Source organism: Eretmochelys imbricata, chromosome 4 (genome assembly GCF_965152235.1).
Source record: "Eretmochelys imbricata isolate rEreImb1 chromosome 4, rEreImb1.hap1, whole genome shotgun sequence".
Lineage (NCBI taxonomy): Eukaryota > Metazoa > Chordata > Testudines > Cheloniidae > Eretmochelys > Eretmochelys imbricata.
In genome coordinates this window covers 31,043,952-31,060,790 of record NC_135575.1, presented here as the reverse complement: position 1 = coordinate 31,060,790, position 16,839 = coordinate 31,043,952, and the positions used below count along the sequence as shown (strand labels likewise).

Genomic DNA, 16,839 nt, shown 5'->3' with positions numbered 1-16,839 from the left:
AAAAGCACCTAAGTAATTTAGGGGTCCAAGTCACATTGACTTTCATTTAAGATTTTGAACAATCTGATCCCAGCTATCAAAAGTTGAGTGAGAGATCCCGTTTAGTGGCTATATGACAACTGCATGTAAAACAACGAAGGCAGCTTTATACTTGACTGTACGTTTGGCAAACTTTTTAATTGACTAGGATAAGTGCATCAGCATACCAGTCCTATTCCATGTCGTCAACCCTGTACACTACCCCAGAAAAGTAGACTCTGTTAAGAGTAAGTACATTCTGCTTTTCTGGGAAATGTGCAGGGCTGAGTACATTGTGGTAAACAAACTAACTATAATAAAAACAACAAGGAGTCCGATGGCACCTTAAAGACTAACAGATTTATTTGAGCATTAGTTAGTCTTTAAGGTGCCACCGGACTCCTTGTTGTTTTTGTGGATTCAGACTAACACAGCTACCCCTTGATACTTAACTATAATAAAAGACTCTGTTTGTTTTAAAATGTCTGTTTCTTCTTATAGGTTAAGATCTTCTAGGGCTTCCATTTTATCTCCTTAAAAATATGGTCCAGGATTAAACTTGGCAATTAAGGTCTCAATGTAATAGCAATTAAGCATAATTCAGAGTCCTATAGCCTTCTCTCAGCTATTGGGTGAGGTGAGTTGGAAGGGGATCAATATTCCCACTCTTGATTGTTGTGAGGGATAAGCATTTTCAGTTTGTTCTCTCTCTTACTCCTCCAGATAGTGCACAGGAGGAGCCTGAGGCCTTGTCTACACACAAACTTGCACCAGTTAATCAAAACTGTATTTTAAAATTGATTTAGTTAAACCAGCCCAAGTTTGTGGGTAGATCATCCCTTAGTGACTCCTGCAATTCCTCTTCCCTCTCCCTCCCTTCCATCCCCCCAAAAAGGGAGAAGGGAGGGAGATGGTCTGGAGCAGTGGCTCTCATCCTTTGCACACTACTCTACCCCTTTCAGGAGTCTGATTTATCTTTCATTCCCCCAAGTTTTAAGTTCACTTAAAAACTACTTGCTCACAAAATCAGACATAAAAATACAAAAGTGTCACAGCCCACTATTACTGAAAAGTTGCTCACTTTCTCATTTTTACCATGTAATTATAAAATAAATCAATTGGAATATAAATTTTGTACTTTTTTAGTGAATAGTACATAGAGCAGTATAAACAAGTCAGTGCCTGTATGAAATTGTAGTTTGTACTGACTTTGCTAGTGCTTTTTATGTAGCCTGTTGTAAAACTAGGCAAATATCTAGATGAGTTGATGTACCCCTGGAAGACCTCTGTGTACTCCCAGGTTACGCATATCGTGGTTGAGAACCACTGTTTTGGAGGTGTAAATACTTCCAGATCTTTCTAGAACTAGGAGCCTAGCTTCCTGGATGATTGTGAAGTGTTGTCTTTCATTGCTAGTATAAAGCACAGGTAAGGTGTACGGCACTCTGTAATACACAAAAATAGAGAGTGACCCTGCACCACTCAGCATAGTATGAGAGACAAGGTCTATGCAGGGAACACTTTGACCAGATAGCTATACTATACCAGCAAAGTGTTCCTAGTGTAGATGCAGTTTATACTGGTAAAACTCATGCTTTTGCCAGTATAGCTTATCTCAGCTCCAGCCCCAGTGAAAAAAGCTATACTGTACCAGCAAAAGCTCATCTACATTAGGGGCTTTTGCTAACATGGCTATGCCGGCCAGGGGCCGCATATCATCACCCCCCTGACAGCTATACTGCCTGAAGTTTGTAGTGTAGAGCTTCCCATAGACACGCCGAATTCATTGGAAATGCAGAGTGGAAATACTGTAGTAGGGATTTTTGATTGGTTTTTGCCTGACTATGCAGGGGGATCAGTGAAACTGACTATACTTTGTCAGGGCACAAAGTTTGCAAACTGTACAGCTAGTGACAGAAATGCTTTTTCTTTAGTCCATTAGTTATTTTAAGTGCTATTTATGACCATGGGTAAAAATGTTTAGGCAGAAGTTTGATCTGTAAGCTGATAATTTGCCATTAACTATCTATCTTAAGCCACTGTGCCAGTAGTTATTCACTATTATTCTGTTCATTCTCCTCTATAGTATTTTGTGTAGGAACAGTTTTCTGTGCACTTTGCATATAAATAGCTTTTATGGACTGTTTGTCTGGTGCACAGGGAGTGCTACCAGTGTGTTCTGGGAAGGGGAAGAAGGAGAAGTATCAACACAGTGTTTCACTTCCTGCTCCTCTTTGTTCTCTTGTAGAGAAATTGCATCAGGTTCCACTGCTTCCACCCCTTTCTTCCTTTGGCCACTCCCAGCTGTCATGGTAAGAGGCCTCCTCTTCTGTGAGGCTTAGATTCCATCTCAGCAGCACTGTTACCCTCTTTCTCCTTTCGCATGGCAGTAGCTTGGGTTCTGGTTCAGTCCTACTCATTGCCCTTCCTTCCTCCTATTCCCAGCTACTTCTACTCCCTTCGCTTCCCACATCAAAGCAGGGAGCTGCTGACCTACCCTCAACAGGTCATAGTAGGACTTCCTCCTAAGACTCTCTGGCCTTGCTCGCTTCCCTCAAGGCCTGAATGTCCCCCTGCTGTGGGAGTGGATGGCTCCCTCCTTCTTTGCTTCCAGAAGAGGGGTCTGCAACTCTGAGTGTGTTTAAAAACTGAGGTTTAATTTGCCCTTTATGGGGGACAGTGTTTGAAAGGAGGGTGTCTGTTTGGCAAACTGAAATGGGGGGGGGGGGGGGCATTGCTTTACGCTGCTCTGCACCTAAGCCTAAAGAGACTGGCACCTCTCCTTGGCTTACACTTTTTAGCCTAGTCTGCACGAGAAAAATGGCCCTTGACAACTTGAAATGGGGCAATTAAACCTCGCCATTGTGAATCTGTTCAGCCTGTCCATATAAGCAGAGGTTCTCTGCCTTTTTCTTGCTGAGGCCCACCGCAACATGCGATAAAAACTCCACGGCCCCTCTGCACCACAACGACTCGTTTTCTGCATAGAAAAGCCAGGGCCCGTGTTAGGGGGTAGCAAGCAGGCCAATTGCCTGGGGCCCCATGCCACAGGGGCCCCCACGAAGCTACACTGCTCAGGCTTCGGTTTCAGCCCCGGGTGGCAGGGCTCAGGCCCTTGGGCTTCAGTCTCATGTGATGGGGCTTTGGCTTTCTGCCCTGGGCCCAGTGGTGAGCTGGAGCTGGTTCCCACCGGTTCGCTAGAACCGGTTGTTAAATTTAGAAGCCCTTTTAGAACCGGTTGTTCCACGAGGGAGAACCGGTTCTAAAAGGGCTTCTAAACTTAACCGGCCAAAAGTGGCGCCTTAGGCGCCGACTCCACGGGTGCTCCAGCCCTGGAGCACCCACAGGGAAAATTTGGTGGGTGCAGAGCACCCACTGGCAGCTCCCCTTCCCGTCCCACCCCCGGCCCCAGCTCACCTCTGTTCCGCCTCCGCCTCCTCTCCTGAACGCACCCCCTCGCTCTGCTTCTCCGCCCCTCCCCAGACTTCCCGCAAATCAGCTGTTCACGCAGGAAGCTGGGGCAGGCTGAGAAGCAGGCGGCGGCTTCGTGCTCAGGCCCAGGCAGGAGGTGAACTGGGGCTGGGGGCGTGAGGAGGGCCACCCGCGCCGCAGCAGGTAACCTGGGGGAAGGGGTGGGCGCTGGGGGAACCGCTCCCCGCCCCAGCTCGCCTCTGCCACCCTCAGGCTGAGTGTGAAGCCGCCGCCTGCTTCTCAGCCCTCCCAGGCTTCCCGCCAAACAGCTGATTCGCAGGAAGTCGGGGGGTGGGACGGAGAAGCAGAGCGGGGCAGTGCGTTCAGGAGCGGAGGTGGAGCGGAAGTGAGCTGGGGCCAGGCGCGGGGCGGGGAGCTGCCAGTGGGTGCTCTGCACGCACCAAATTTTCCCCGTGGGTGCTCCAGGCCCGGAGCACCCAGAGAGTTGGCGCCTAAGTCGCCACTTTTGACGTGATCGGTGGGGGGAGTGGTCACTCCCCCTGCTCCCCCCCCTAGCTACACTCCCCTGCCCCTTGGAGCCAGAGGGACCTGCCGGATGCTTCCTGGGAGCTGCCCCAGGTAAGCAGCGCTGGGACTCCCCATCTTGCCCCCCAGCAGGTCCCTCTGGCTCTTAGGGGTGGGGTGGACACCCACTACGAGACCCTCCTGCCCGGTTCTGGGGGCAGTCAGGGGACAGAGGAGGGGGGTGGATGGGGCAGGGGTCCTGGGGGGGCGTCAAGGAACATGGGGGGTTGGATGGGGCAGGAGTCCCGGGGGTTGGGGTGGGCAACGACCCCTTCGAGGGGTGAGGAGGGAACCAGTTGTTAAGATTTTGGCAGCTCATCACTGCCTGGTCCCAAGTGAATCTAACGCTGGCCCTGCTTGGAAGATCCCCTGAAACCTGCTCGCGGCCCCCCAAGGAGCCCCGGATCCCTGGTTGAGAACCGCTACATATAACTACTCCCTCCAGTCATTGCACTGCAGCTTCCAAAACAGAAACCTTGTATGAATAAAATCACAGAAACTGCAGTAGCTCCAAGCGAGAAACAAACAGGAATACAAGAGACGGTGCAGAGTCATCACAGAAAGGATTACACGAGCACTAGGGACTGTGCTGGGAAGCCCCCTTTCAATGGTGTCCCTGCAGCACCAGCACTTTCTATCCACGCTAGTGCTAGAGTGCCAAGGTAGGGTATGCTGGTGATAGGCAAAGGCAATTTCAAACTGGCTGGTCATATTTGTTTACCATTGCAAGCACTTTGGAATGTGTGCATGACCTGTGTTATAACTGCTGCATGGGCTTGTGGGAGAAATAGAAACAAACTGGGAGGCGGTTTGTCTTTTGCCCGAGGAAATTAACAAATGGCTACATTTAGTGTGACACCTTTTCAGTGTTGCTAACACCCATCATTTTATCACAAGTCTTGCAGTATTTGGTGTTTCTCCAAAAGCTCCTGCCCCTGGGTGCAACACATGCGAACTTCAGCTTTTACGTTTTTTAAAAAAGTTAGTTTTTAGTCCTCATGGTTACAGAGGAAAGTGAAAGAAAAGGTGAAAATGTGAACCCAAAGGGCTCCAAACACCAGAAGACAACCCCCCTCCCGCACCTGAAGTTTATTACTTTTAAAAACTAATTAATTTTATTCTAATCTTGTGAGTTTTGAATGCCTGGGTTGGCAATGATGATCTTACTTGATTTTAAAGAGAAACTTCTAAAGTTAGGTTTAAAAATCTTGATAGTGCATTCTGTTTGGAAGGATTTGGGATACAAATCCTTTTCCCCAAAATTTCTGTGGTGCCCACTGATCTTTCTGATATGTATAGTATGGTATAACAGCATTTACTCAAACACCACTTAACTGACAGACTATGGCTACATTTCAGCATTGTCCTGCAGCATATGTAACTTTCAGGTTACTCCTGGTTAACTGAACCATCATTTCTCTAACTGTTTTCAACATCTCAGAAATATTTTGAATAACTAGAGTTCTAATCAATGGTATGTTTGTCTGTACCGCACCTAACACAATGGGGCCCTGATGTGGTTGGCTTCTCGGCATTACTGCAATCTAAATGTTAAATAATAATAAGTTAATAATGCTATGCAATCAAGATTGTAATATGAGAGCCTAATACAGTCCAAAATGTGACTTCTCCATGACCTGTCACCCCTGTTGCTGTTTGACTTTGGCTTAATGGTGTACTTTACAGGAAGTTCAAAAGTATTATAGGGAGGGTTTATACTGAGTTGTTAGTTTTGTACCCAAAGATCAAAAACACTCTGCTCTTAAAAGTATCTGCAACTTTTGACCCTGCTGATAACTAGCAGTGAACTGCTCGTGGAACTACATGACCCTCTTAATTGCAGTGAGCAACAAAAATCACATCTGATTGAAATGAACTAGTCACGTACAGCACATTGCCTACTAGAGAGAAGGAGCTAGAAGAATTTCTTTAATGAATTCCACTCCTTGTCATTATCCTGGTTGCCCTTAAAATGTCATTCATTACATACATAGTATTGAAAAGGCTGTAGTAAAATGTGATCAATTTCCACTCTTCCCATTCAACACTCGGTGTATGTCAAAACTGCAATGTAAACCCAGGGTTAGTAGGACTTGAGTTAGCAGACCGTGGGTTTGTTAATTTAGGGCTTGAGCATCTACACTAATTTGTAACCCCAGGTTAGGAATTGTTGAACCCTGGGTCCCAACCTGGAACTCCAACATCTATACTGGGACCAAATCCAACCAACCATATCCCAAACTTCCTTTGTTTGTGGTGCACTGTGGGAAAAATTGACTGTCATCGAACTTCACTGTCCAGAGGACAAAAAGTCAGCCCATGGGATTGTGAGAAACTTTTGGTAGATTCCCAGAGCACTGTGTCGACACTGCAAAGCTCGAACCTTGGGTCCCAGTTTGCTTCATGCTTCAACCCTCTGTCCCTGCCTGCATCCGAGCCCTGCATTTGTGTGATTTGTGTGTAGTTGGAAGGAGGGTTAGGTTTGAGCCTGAGTCTGAACCCTGGACTTACACTGCAGTGTAGACATACCATCATTGTTTGGAATAACTGTACAGGAAAGATGAGAAATCCAAATAGAGGTGTAACTGAAGCGGCAGATTTCCATCATGGCTCCTCTTCTATCATATCATCTGAATCACTCCTTAAGTGCACATTTTCTTTCCAACAATGAACTGTCCACAATTATTATTATCTATATTATTCAATTAAACATGAGGTGTACTGCGAGGAAATTATGCTGAAAAGATTCTGTGATCTGTATTGGCTCAATGAATACCTTTTGGGTAATATCTTTAGAGATGGCTCTGCACCAAAAACAAGGCTCCAAACAACTCCAGACTTCGGGGAAATGGAGATCAGCCTTGCCAATACTGATGACCCATGTATCTGAGCTTGGGTGGGCAGCCTGAGCCTCTGCCAGTGCTACAATGTCCACATGGCTATTTTTAGATCATACCAAGCCTGCATGAGTCTGTCTGTCTGGGCTGGGTGGCTCGCTGCAGTGTAGACATACATTGATCAGTGAATTTAGAGTAACCTGTGGACATGGAAAACAATTGATCACAGTCCTATTTATAACAGTGCTTAACATATTTGAAGACTTATCAAGTTTCCCTCTTCCCCCCTAAAGGTACCTAGATTTTTTTAACCTGTCTTTATAGATCAGGTTTTCCAAACATTTTCATTTTTGTTGCTTTCCTCTGGACTCTCTACAGTTTGTCCAATGTGGAACCCAAAACTGGACACACTACTCCAGCTGAGCTCACCAGTGCTGGCAGGACAATTACCTCCTGTGTCTTATATACAATGCTCTTGTTAATACACCACAGAATATTTGCCTTTTCCGCAATTGCATCATATTGTGGACTCGTATTCAATTTGTGATTCACTATAAACCCCAGATCCCTTTCTAAAGTATTACCACCTCACCAGTTATTTCCCATTCTGTAGTTGTGCATTTGATTTTTCCTTCCTAAGTTAAATAATTTGCACTAGTCCTTGTTCAATTTCATTTTCTTGATTTCAGACCAATTCTCAATTTGTCAAGGTCATTTTGAATTCTAATCCTGTTCTCCAAAGTGCTTGCAACCTCTCCCATCTTAGTGTCATCTGAAAATTTTATAAGCATACTCTCCACTTCATTATACAAGTCATTAATGAAAATGTCAAATAATGCTGGACCCAGGACAGACCCCTGTGGGACCTCACTCGTTACATCCTCCCAGTGTGACAGTGAACCATTGATAACTGCTCTTTGAGTGTGGTCTTTTCAACCAGTTGTGCACCCACCTTATAGTGATTTCACCTAGCTCACATATCCCTACAGTTTGCTTATGAGAGTGTGCAAACTAGACTCTGTCAAAAGTTTTACTACAATCAAGGTATATCATGTTTACCTCTTCACCCCATCCACTGGGCCAGTAACACTGTAAACCGAAGAAAGTAATTTGGTTTCGGATGATTTATTCTTGACAAATCCATGTTGGTGGTTATCCTCTCTGTGCTTACAAATTGATCGTTTAATAATTTGTTCTAGTATCTTTCCAAGTATCAAAGTTAGCCTGACTGGTCTATAATTCTGCAGGGTCTCTGTTTCCCTTTTTAAAGATAGGTCCTATGTTTGCCCTTCCCCAGTCCTCCATGAGTTCTCAAAGATAATTGCTAATGGATCCGGGATGTCTTCAGCTAATTCTTTAAGTATCGTAGGGTGAATTTTGTCAGGCCCTGCCGATTTGAATACATCTAATTTCTCTAAATACTCTTTAACCTGTTTGTTCCCTACTTTGGCTTGTGTTCCTTCCCCCTTGTTGTTAATATAAATTATGTTAAGTATCTGTTCACAATTTATTTTTTTAGTGAAGATTGAAACAAAACGGAGAGAACATTTTTAAGACAATAGGGCGGTAGGTTGAACCCCATACTGGAATTTGTGTTTACTTTATGCTTGTGAAAGTATTTTACTTTCTTATTTTATAATAAGCACATGAAGAAGAAACTTTGTTGATTTACACAACTGTTTATTTCTGCTGAGTTGTTCCACCACTGGATACAATGGTTCCTAACTATTTTTGCAGGAACCCCCTTTGGCTTGTTTTGGCAGATGGGTGTTCCCGTTCCCTTCACATCCCTCTGCATCATGTCCCAACACAGTTCTGTTGCATCTCATTTCCTCTGTTCTTTTGTCTACCTCTCCTGTCCTTCCTCTGTCCTCTTTTACCATCCTGTTATTTCCCCCCTCTTTCTGTTCTATTTTTAGTCCTTTTGGCTCTTTCATTATTTTTTGACTCCGCATCCTAGCAGCTCCATCTTCTCTATCCTTTACTTGACAGACGTTACAAGCTGCTCAGGGACCATGCTATGAACATGCTGCCCAGGCTTGAGAATTCCATAGCCATAGGTCACATGGCTGCATTTAGTGGCAGGGGAACACAAACAAGAGAAGCTTGAGTGAGGAAGTTGCTGCTCTGTAAGCATGAGATGCTCCCACCGCTGGCTATATTAGGGATTACTGCTGACGCGGGGAGGACAGGTAAGCATTTTCAAAGAGCTGAGAGGTGCTTACGTACAGCTGTAGGAGCATGCATGCTTGGGGCTATGGTGAATCTGAAGTCAAGCACGAATTCATCCCTCAGGCCAGATCACTCATTTGCATCTGCCTCTTTTGGGTATATAAAAAGTCCAGCAATGGAGTAGTCCTCTGAGGCAAGGGGCTCCCGGCTTCCCCTTGGGTCAGGGTCTCATGGTCCAGATTCTTCTGTTTTCAGGGCCTTCCCTAAACTAGATTTCCCCATACCAAGGGTTGACTTTTGTCTTTGGCACTCCCTAGGGAGTGGTATGTGAACACAGCCTCTCCACCAGGTTCCATTCAAGGGCCCAGTGGTAAGCAGCTAAGTCCTGCACCCCAAAGTGCTATACTTCTGCTTCCCTGGATCACTTCCTACCAGCCCCTCTCTTCCCAGTGAATAAAATCATTTATTTGCTGAACTCAAAGATAAAGTCCTTTGGAGAGGTGTGACTTCCTCCTTCAAGGACTTGACCAAATCCTTATAACCAGACCTCAGGAACTCCTGCTGTGCTCCTTTGCAGAAGCTCTAATTGTAAATCTCTTTACCTCCACTGTCTGCCACCTCCTGAGATGCTCTGCTCCCCTTTTAAGCGCCTTCTCCAGCCTGTTCATGTTTTTCAGGTGTGATGGGGCCAGAGCAGCTTTTTAACCCCTTCCTTTCCAGTGTGGGGTTTGTATGCCCCATCACAGATGAGATATAGGATACTGGGCTAGATAGTCCTTTGTTCTATATCAGTGTGGCCATACTTAAATTATAGTCTTAAATCAGTTTGTTACCACTGACACTATCAACACATTAGGGTTCCTATACTCAAAACATGCCAGCTCAGAACCGTGCATACATCTATTTTGTAGCCTCACATGTAAAGTCAAGCTTCCTAGATCCTCTGTCAAGACTGTTCATAAGGACCTAATTCCTTTTTGGCTTTCAGTGAGAAGTACACTATGCAGAAGGTCAAACTACTGTTGTGCTAGCCAACTCACTTCACTGATGTATTTTTAATGAACACCAAAATGGTCATCATACGTCTCACTTATTCTTCTAATTGTAGGCATAAATCTAGAAACCAATATTAATAGGGCTAGTTACCTATTTCTCTGTTTTATATAGTCTTTAAACCTGTTTGGATTTTGTATAATTGTATTCAGTTGTCCTCCTACTGAATTTTTTTAAAATAATGGTGGTGTAGCAAAGTGAAATAAATATATCTTGCCACAGTTGCATTTTGTTGACTTCAGCAAGCCTGTTTTATTCACTCATGAGAACATACCACAGCAAGCAACCAGAGAGAGTTTAGATCCACTGTTAGTTATTCAGTATTTTTTAAAAAAACATTGAGGTATGTGATGAACTGTTCTGACCCCACCCAGAAGTTCAGGAGGGAAGGAGTTAACCTGTAATTCTAATTAAACAAGAGACCACAGCTATCTGCCTTTAGTGTGGGGACCTGTAAAGTATCAAGGCAGAGCCAACTGTAGGCAAGCAATGAGTCACCCTAGAAAAGGGATGTGCCATGGGAAGTCAGGGGCTGGGCACTGACTAACTATATTTAGTCAGAGAGAAGGTGGGGTGGAGAGGAACGTGGGCAGGATGAGCTGCTCTGTACATTTGGGAGTTGGCTGAAGCAAGCAACCACTTAAATGTTACTTTAGCTAAAGAAAGCTGGGATTGCATTTGTGTTTAGCACTTAAAGTGGTGGTACACTTTTAATACTAGTGCTGATCTGCAATAAATTGCACAGTGGTATTGTCTAAATTATATACTGATGTGTAGACTTTCTTTTTTTAAATGGCCTTCCCCTGACTGCCATATCCCAAGGGCATCGTGGTAATTTAAGGGTAGTGACTACAATAAATTTTGACTTATAAAAGGGGATCAAATTTATCATTCTCATTTAGTTTTTATAGTGGGTATATTTTAATATACTGTTTCATCTTTGGATATATCTTTGGATATTACAATATCTTCTGACTGTAATACTTTTTTAATGGTGATTATCTTGTATCACATATAGACCCTTTCCTGGAGATGGATCCCAGGGCATTTTACAAATTATAGTTTCTATATAAATTATTGGACTAATTCTACCATTAGATACAGACTGACAGACACATGCACACACTCCTATTAAGAAAGGCGTGTGTGTGTGTGGGCAGAATTTGGCCTTATGTACTGTCATTGAAAGGCAGTCAATTTTTTGGTGAAAAGTGATAAATGTTTCCCAAGCATATTGTAAAACTATACAACATCTTAAGGAGAGGAAAAGAAGAATGTGATATTGAATGAAAGAGGGAATTTCAGGTAGGCAGATTATATCCACCTTGGAATTTGGCCAGAATGCTGAAGTTAAGTTAATATCTTTGCTTTCCTGAAGAGTGCTGTGAGATTTTTCACTACTTAATGTTTTACGTCTCATTTGAATGATGATAATTCCAGCAGCATAGTGCCAGTGTGCACCCTACTGGGAAGTTGTTCAAAGAGAAGAGTCCGGCAAATAAAAAGTTTTCTTCTGAATGCTTCCTACCTGGCTTTTCCCAAGGACTCTCATTCAATTACTTATCTGACCATAATACAAGAAGCCAAGCTTCTGCACCCAGAATGGAATTCAGGAAGACAGCCCACTTAGAGCAGATCAGAATATGTCCAGGACTACATATTCAACACCCCGTAGTTAGTTGCTACAATTTTAGTAGTTTAGTAGCTGTTACACAAATGTAACTATGACATTTTAAAAGAAAAGATATGAGGTCAAAGTTTGAAACACACTTCTTAATTATGCAAGCAAAATTTGCAGCAGAATCTCTTTGCAGGTCACTGAATGCACAAAATAGATACACTTGCAAAATTTGGAGGAATATTTAAGGAGGCTATTAGAAAACACACTCCAAAAGAGATCAAATGTTTCTTGGAATCACAAAATGCACAGAACAATTGGCAGTTTTTAAAAGATAAGGTTAATCCATAAACCATCAAAGGAAAGTATTACCAGCTGCTCAAAGAGAGCTGCTCTGCAGAAGGACTCCACTTTTCCTTCCTTGTTTGATTATTGATTATTCCTTTGACAGACATCTGTTCAGAACGGTGGTTAACTGACTAACAGTGTTTCTTTTATCAAAATATCAGCAAAAGAAAAGTCATCTATGACTCCAACATCCAACAACATTCAGTCGACTCCAGGTAAGAGTACATCCTTTCACAATCTTATTTATAATCTGTTTAGAACAGACACATTAATCAATGATGTTTCATAGATTCTTGAAGTTTAAGGCAACAACGGACCATTAGATCTTTTAATCTGACCTAATGTATAGTACAGGTTGTTAAATTTCATTCAGATATCCCTGTATTGAGTCCAATCCCTTGTGTTTGGCAAAAGCATATTATCCAGAAAAGCATCCAGTCTTGATCTGAAGACATCAGTAGATGCTTCCCTTGGTAGCTTGTTTCAATGATTAATCACCCTTACTGTTTAAAAATGTGGCCTTATTTCCCATTTGAATTTTGTCTGGCTTCAGCTTCCAGCCTTTGCTTCTCCTTATGCAGTGATGAGCTGCCAAAATCTTATCAACCGGTTCCCTCCTCACCCCACAAGGGGGTCATGCCCTCCCCCCTGGACCCCTTCGCCATTCACCCCCTGTCCCCTGAATGCCCCCGGAACCAGGCAGGAGGGTCTTGTGGGCCACCGTAGTAGGTGCCCACTCCACCCCACCCCTAAGAGCTGGAGGGACCTGCTGGGGGGCAAGGTGGGGAGTCCCGGCGGTGCTTACCTGGGACTGCTCCCAGGAAGCATCTGGCAGGTCCCTCTGGCTCCTAGGGGCAGGATAGGGTAGCTAGGCGGGGAGCAGGGGGAGCGGCCGTTCCCCCCACCGATCACATCAAAAGTGGCGCCTTAGTCGCCAACTCTGTGGGTGCTCCAGGGCTGGAGCACCCACGAGGAAAATTTGGTGGGTGCAGAGCACCAACCGGCAGCTCCCCGCCCCGTGCCCAGCCCCAGCTCACCTCCGCTCCGGCTCCACCTCCTCCCCTGAATGCGCCGCCCCGCTCTGCTTCTCCACCCCCACCCCCCCCGGGGGGCGGGGGGGGAGGCTAAGAAGCAGGTGGCGGCTTCGCACTCAGGCCCAGGGAGGCGGAGGCAAGCTGGGGAGGGGAGCGGTTCTCCTGCACGCCCCCCCAGGTTACCTGCTGCGGCGCGGGCGGCCCTCCTCGCGCCCCCCCCGCCCCAGCTCACCTCTGTTCCACCTCCTTGGGCCTGAGCGCAAAGCCGCTGCTTGCTTCTCAGCCCTCCCAGGCTTCCCGTGCGAACAGCTGATTCGCGGAAAGCCGGGGGGGCAGAGAAGCAGAGTGGGGCGGCACGTAACTCAGGGGCGGAGGAGGAGCGGAGGTGAGCTGGGGACGGGGACGAGGGGAGCTGCCAGTGGGTGCTCTGCACCCACCAAATTTTCCCCGTAGGTGCTCCAACCCCAGAGCACCCACGGAGTCGGCGCCTAAGGCACCACTTTTGGCTGATGGTTAAATTTAGAAGCCTTTTTAGAACCGGTTGTCCCATGAGTTGTCCCTCACGGGACAACCGGTTCTAAAAAAGCTTCTAAATGTAACAACCAGTTCCAGCAAACCGGTGTGAAGCGGCTCCAGCTCACCACTGTCCTTATGCCCTTCTCTGCTAGATTAAAGAGCTCTTTAGTAACTGGTATTTTCTTCCCGTGAAGGCGTTTACACATTATCATCAAGTCACCACACAACTTTCTTTTTAATAAGCTCTTTAAATCTCTCACTTCAAGGCATTTTCTCAAGTCCTCGAACCACTTCTGTGGCTTTGTAATGCACTCTTTCCAATTTTTCAATCTTTTTTACTATGTGGACACCAGAACTATTTATGCTATTCCAGTATTGGTCTCACCAATGCTGTATGCAGAAGTAAATAACTTCCCTACTTACTACTCCCCTGTTTATACATCCAAGGATCGTATTCGCTCTTTTTACCATGGCATTGCACTGGAAGCTCATGCTGAGTTGCTTGACCACTATGACCCATAAATCCTTTTCTAAGTTATTGCTTTCTAGGATACACACTCCAGTTCAGTACTCCAACAACCAAGAACATTCAGTCCACTCCAGGTAAGACTACATCCTTTTATAATCTTTTTTATAATCTGTTTAGAACAGACACATTATTGTTTAACAGTGCGATTAATCGCGCAATTAATTTTTTAATCATTCGATTAATCACGATTAATTTTTTTTAATCGCTTGACAGCCCTAATTAAAATGCATTTTATCCAAATGGACCCAGTTTATCATGTCATCCCAATAGCTCTGTATGACTGCTCTGGCCCCATCATAACACCAATCCACAAATTCTATCAGCTGTGATGATATACCTACTTTCGGATCATTGATGAAAATGTTGTATAGTATCAGGCCTAGTACTGATCCAGGTGGAACCCCGTGATAAACACACCATTTGATGATGATTTCCCACTGACAACTACTGTTTTAGATCAGTAATGTATCAGTGGGAAGGGCAGAACTGTTTCACTGAGTGACCAAGAGGAAAATGTCAAGGGAAATCAGAGAGTATTGACACAGTGACTGCATCCTACATAGAGTGCTTTACCCTGCACTTTCAAAGAGGTGCACAGATATTATGCTATTTGATCCTGTTAACATTAAGAGTAGTTGCTAGGCTACAAAGCCTGTGCACTATGTTGAAAGTTTAGTGGTTAGACTTCCCTTATTGCCTTGCAGCTCAGATGAAAGAATTTGTGCATAGCAAGGTAATGCAATGAGCTAGCACCATATGCTGCAGCTTGAACCTAGTCACAAAATGGTAAACACTTGGGGGTGCAGGGGAGGACTGTGAGGCTCAAGGGTTTGTAGAGTCTTTTATTTCTAGCCCATCAATTCAGATATGGCCAGATATCACTAATAGTAGGTGAGAGAGGGGGAACCACCTCTTAAGACCATACAATGAGTCTTGTGTTGTCATTTACAGCTGTGCCAAGTGGGCACGAAATATTACGAAATCACACTGTTATCATTTTGCATGCATTTGGCACAAATATAAATGATAAAATAAGGTGAAAAATTAAGCCCTCCTTATATTTTTAAAAGCCCCATGTCTAACCCCCTCCCTCCAAGATCTCTAAGGCTGTTTCCATACTCTAGCTTGCTTGATAGTTGTCTCCTTAAAGTGAAAGGATGCACTTCTGGCTATGAAAAAATTGGGGGAATAGGAACCTTTCTTCAGAAGAAGTCATTGTTTGGAGACCTTGAAAAGAAAAACCGAGATTAGCATCGTCCAGAAATGTGAATTGGTGACCATGGCTTTCTTCAAGCAGATTGTGTTAGCAAATTATTAGCAAAGTATACTTCATACCATATACTGCACACTTTACAAAGCAAAGACTAGATTAATAGACAAGGGGGTGTCAAACCAGAGGTTTGTTGCCCTAGTATGAAATATGGGCAAGGAAAGAATGACTCTGCTATTTTAGGCCAGCTTTGTTAATATACCATTCACGTATATATAGTATGGTATAGAGCACACAGATTCCTCTGGTTTCTAATCAGCTAATACTTTACAGGTCATATCTCAGCTCTCTCACTCTGGCTGGTCTCAGAAATGCAAATGAGAGTGCAGTGTGCTGAGCAAAGGGAACAAAGCTGACTGGTCTACCCAGCAGCCAATACAGGGGGACGACATCAGAGTACTATGAATGGAGACACATAATAATAGCAAAAAGAAAAGGAGGACTTGTGGTACCTTAGAGACTAACAAATTTATTTGAGCACAAGCTTTCGTCAGCTACAGCTCACTTCATCGGATGCATCACCACAGTATATCATACATCACCACAGTATATCATGATGCAAAGCCAAATGTCAGGGTGTCACACTGTGTGATGATTTTGTGCCTCTCTGCTGATTCTATTCACTAATGAAGCTGATCTCTTCCACCTCAGACTTGATTATCATGGCCCTGATTGTCTGCCGCCCTGCACCTTGTGAAGTCATTGGCAGCCGTATAGGGTGGGTCAAAACCCTGCCATCCTGATGTAGCACTGTTTTACACCCATGCTGCAGTCACATTGCCAGCCCCACTGTGCAAAAATCATGACTCAAGCGAAAAAAACGGATTTAAAAATCAGAAGATTTTAAAAATATATAAATTTGGGGTTTCTTTAAATTTGACTTCTAATTTCTGAGCCTTTAGTGTGCACTTGGGTCATGTTCTCCACAACTGTTTCTCCACAACCGTGGAAGCTAGAAACTTTTTGTGATGAAAGCTGAGATTTTCACAAAATTACCTGGTTCCAGCCACTGGTGCTTTAAGAAAAGCACCATTTCTTGGAATAATCTCCCAAGAGTTGTCTTTGCACTGGTGTAGATGATGACATAAGACACGTGCTGCACGCCCATGCGTTGTTGCTTGTCTCCCATTCCTTTGACCATGCTCTAAACAATAAATCATGGCCTGTTTATGAGACTAAGGCTGGCCTATACCTAAAATTTCTGCTAGTGTAATTATATGGGTTAGGAGTTTGACTAGTGTAACAATAGTTACATTTACCATTAGAGTTTATTTTGGTTGGGGAACTGATATAAACCATACCAGCAAGAGAACACTTTTGCCAGCCTAAACTGTGCCTTCATTAGGTCTTTCAAACATAGACAAGGCCTACAGCTGAGTGTACCTATCACTCCATTGTGAGTTAGAGCATGAACAATTGAACAGGAAGTGGTGGGCCAAGGTCATACT

General features: G+C 44.4%; 1 protein-coding gene across 5 annotated transcripts in view; it reads left to right on the top strand.

Annotated features, from left to right (window-relative positions):
• EMCN (endomucin) overlaps positions 1 to 16,839 on the top strand; it is an 83,969-nt gene that overhangs the window by 13,270 nt on the left and 53,860 nt on the right. For all 5 annotated transcript variants that reach the window (XR_013345880.1, XR_013345877.1, XR_013345879.1 and 2 more), the window contains exons 2-3: positions 12,204 to 12,257; positions 14,142 to 14,195. Coding sequence is in view for 1 of the 5 variants with exons in the window: in XM_077815073.1 (XP_077671199.1) it covers positions 12,204 to 12,257; positions 14,142 to 14,195 (108 nt within the window). In the remaining 4 variants the exon portion in view is untranslated. The remainder of the gene's footprint in view (positions 1 to 12,203; positions 12,258 to 14,141; positions 14,196 to 16,839) is intronic.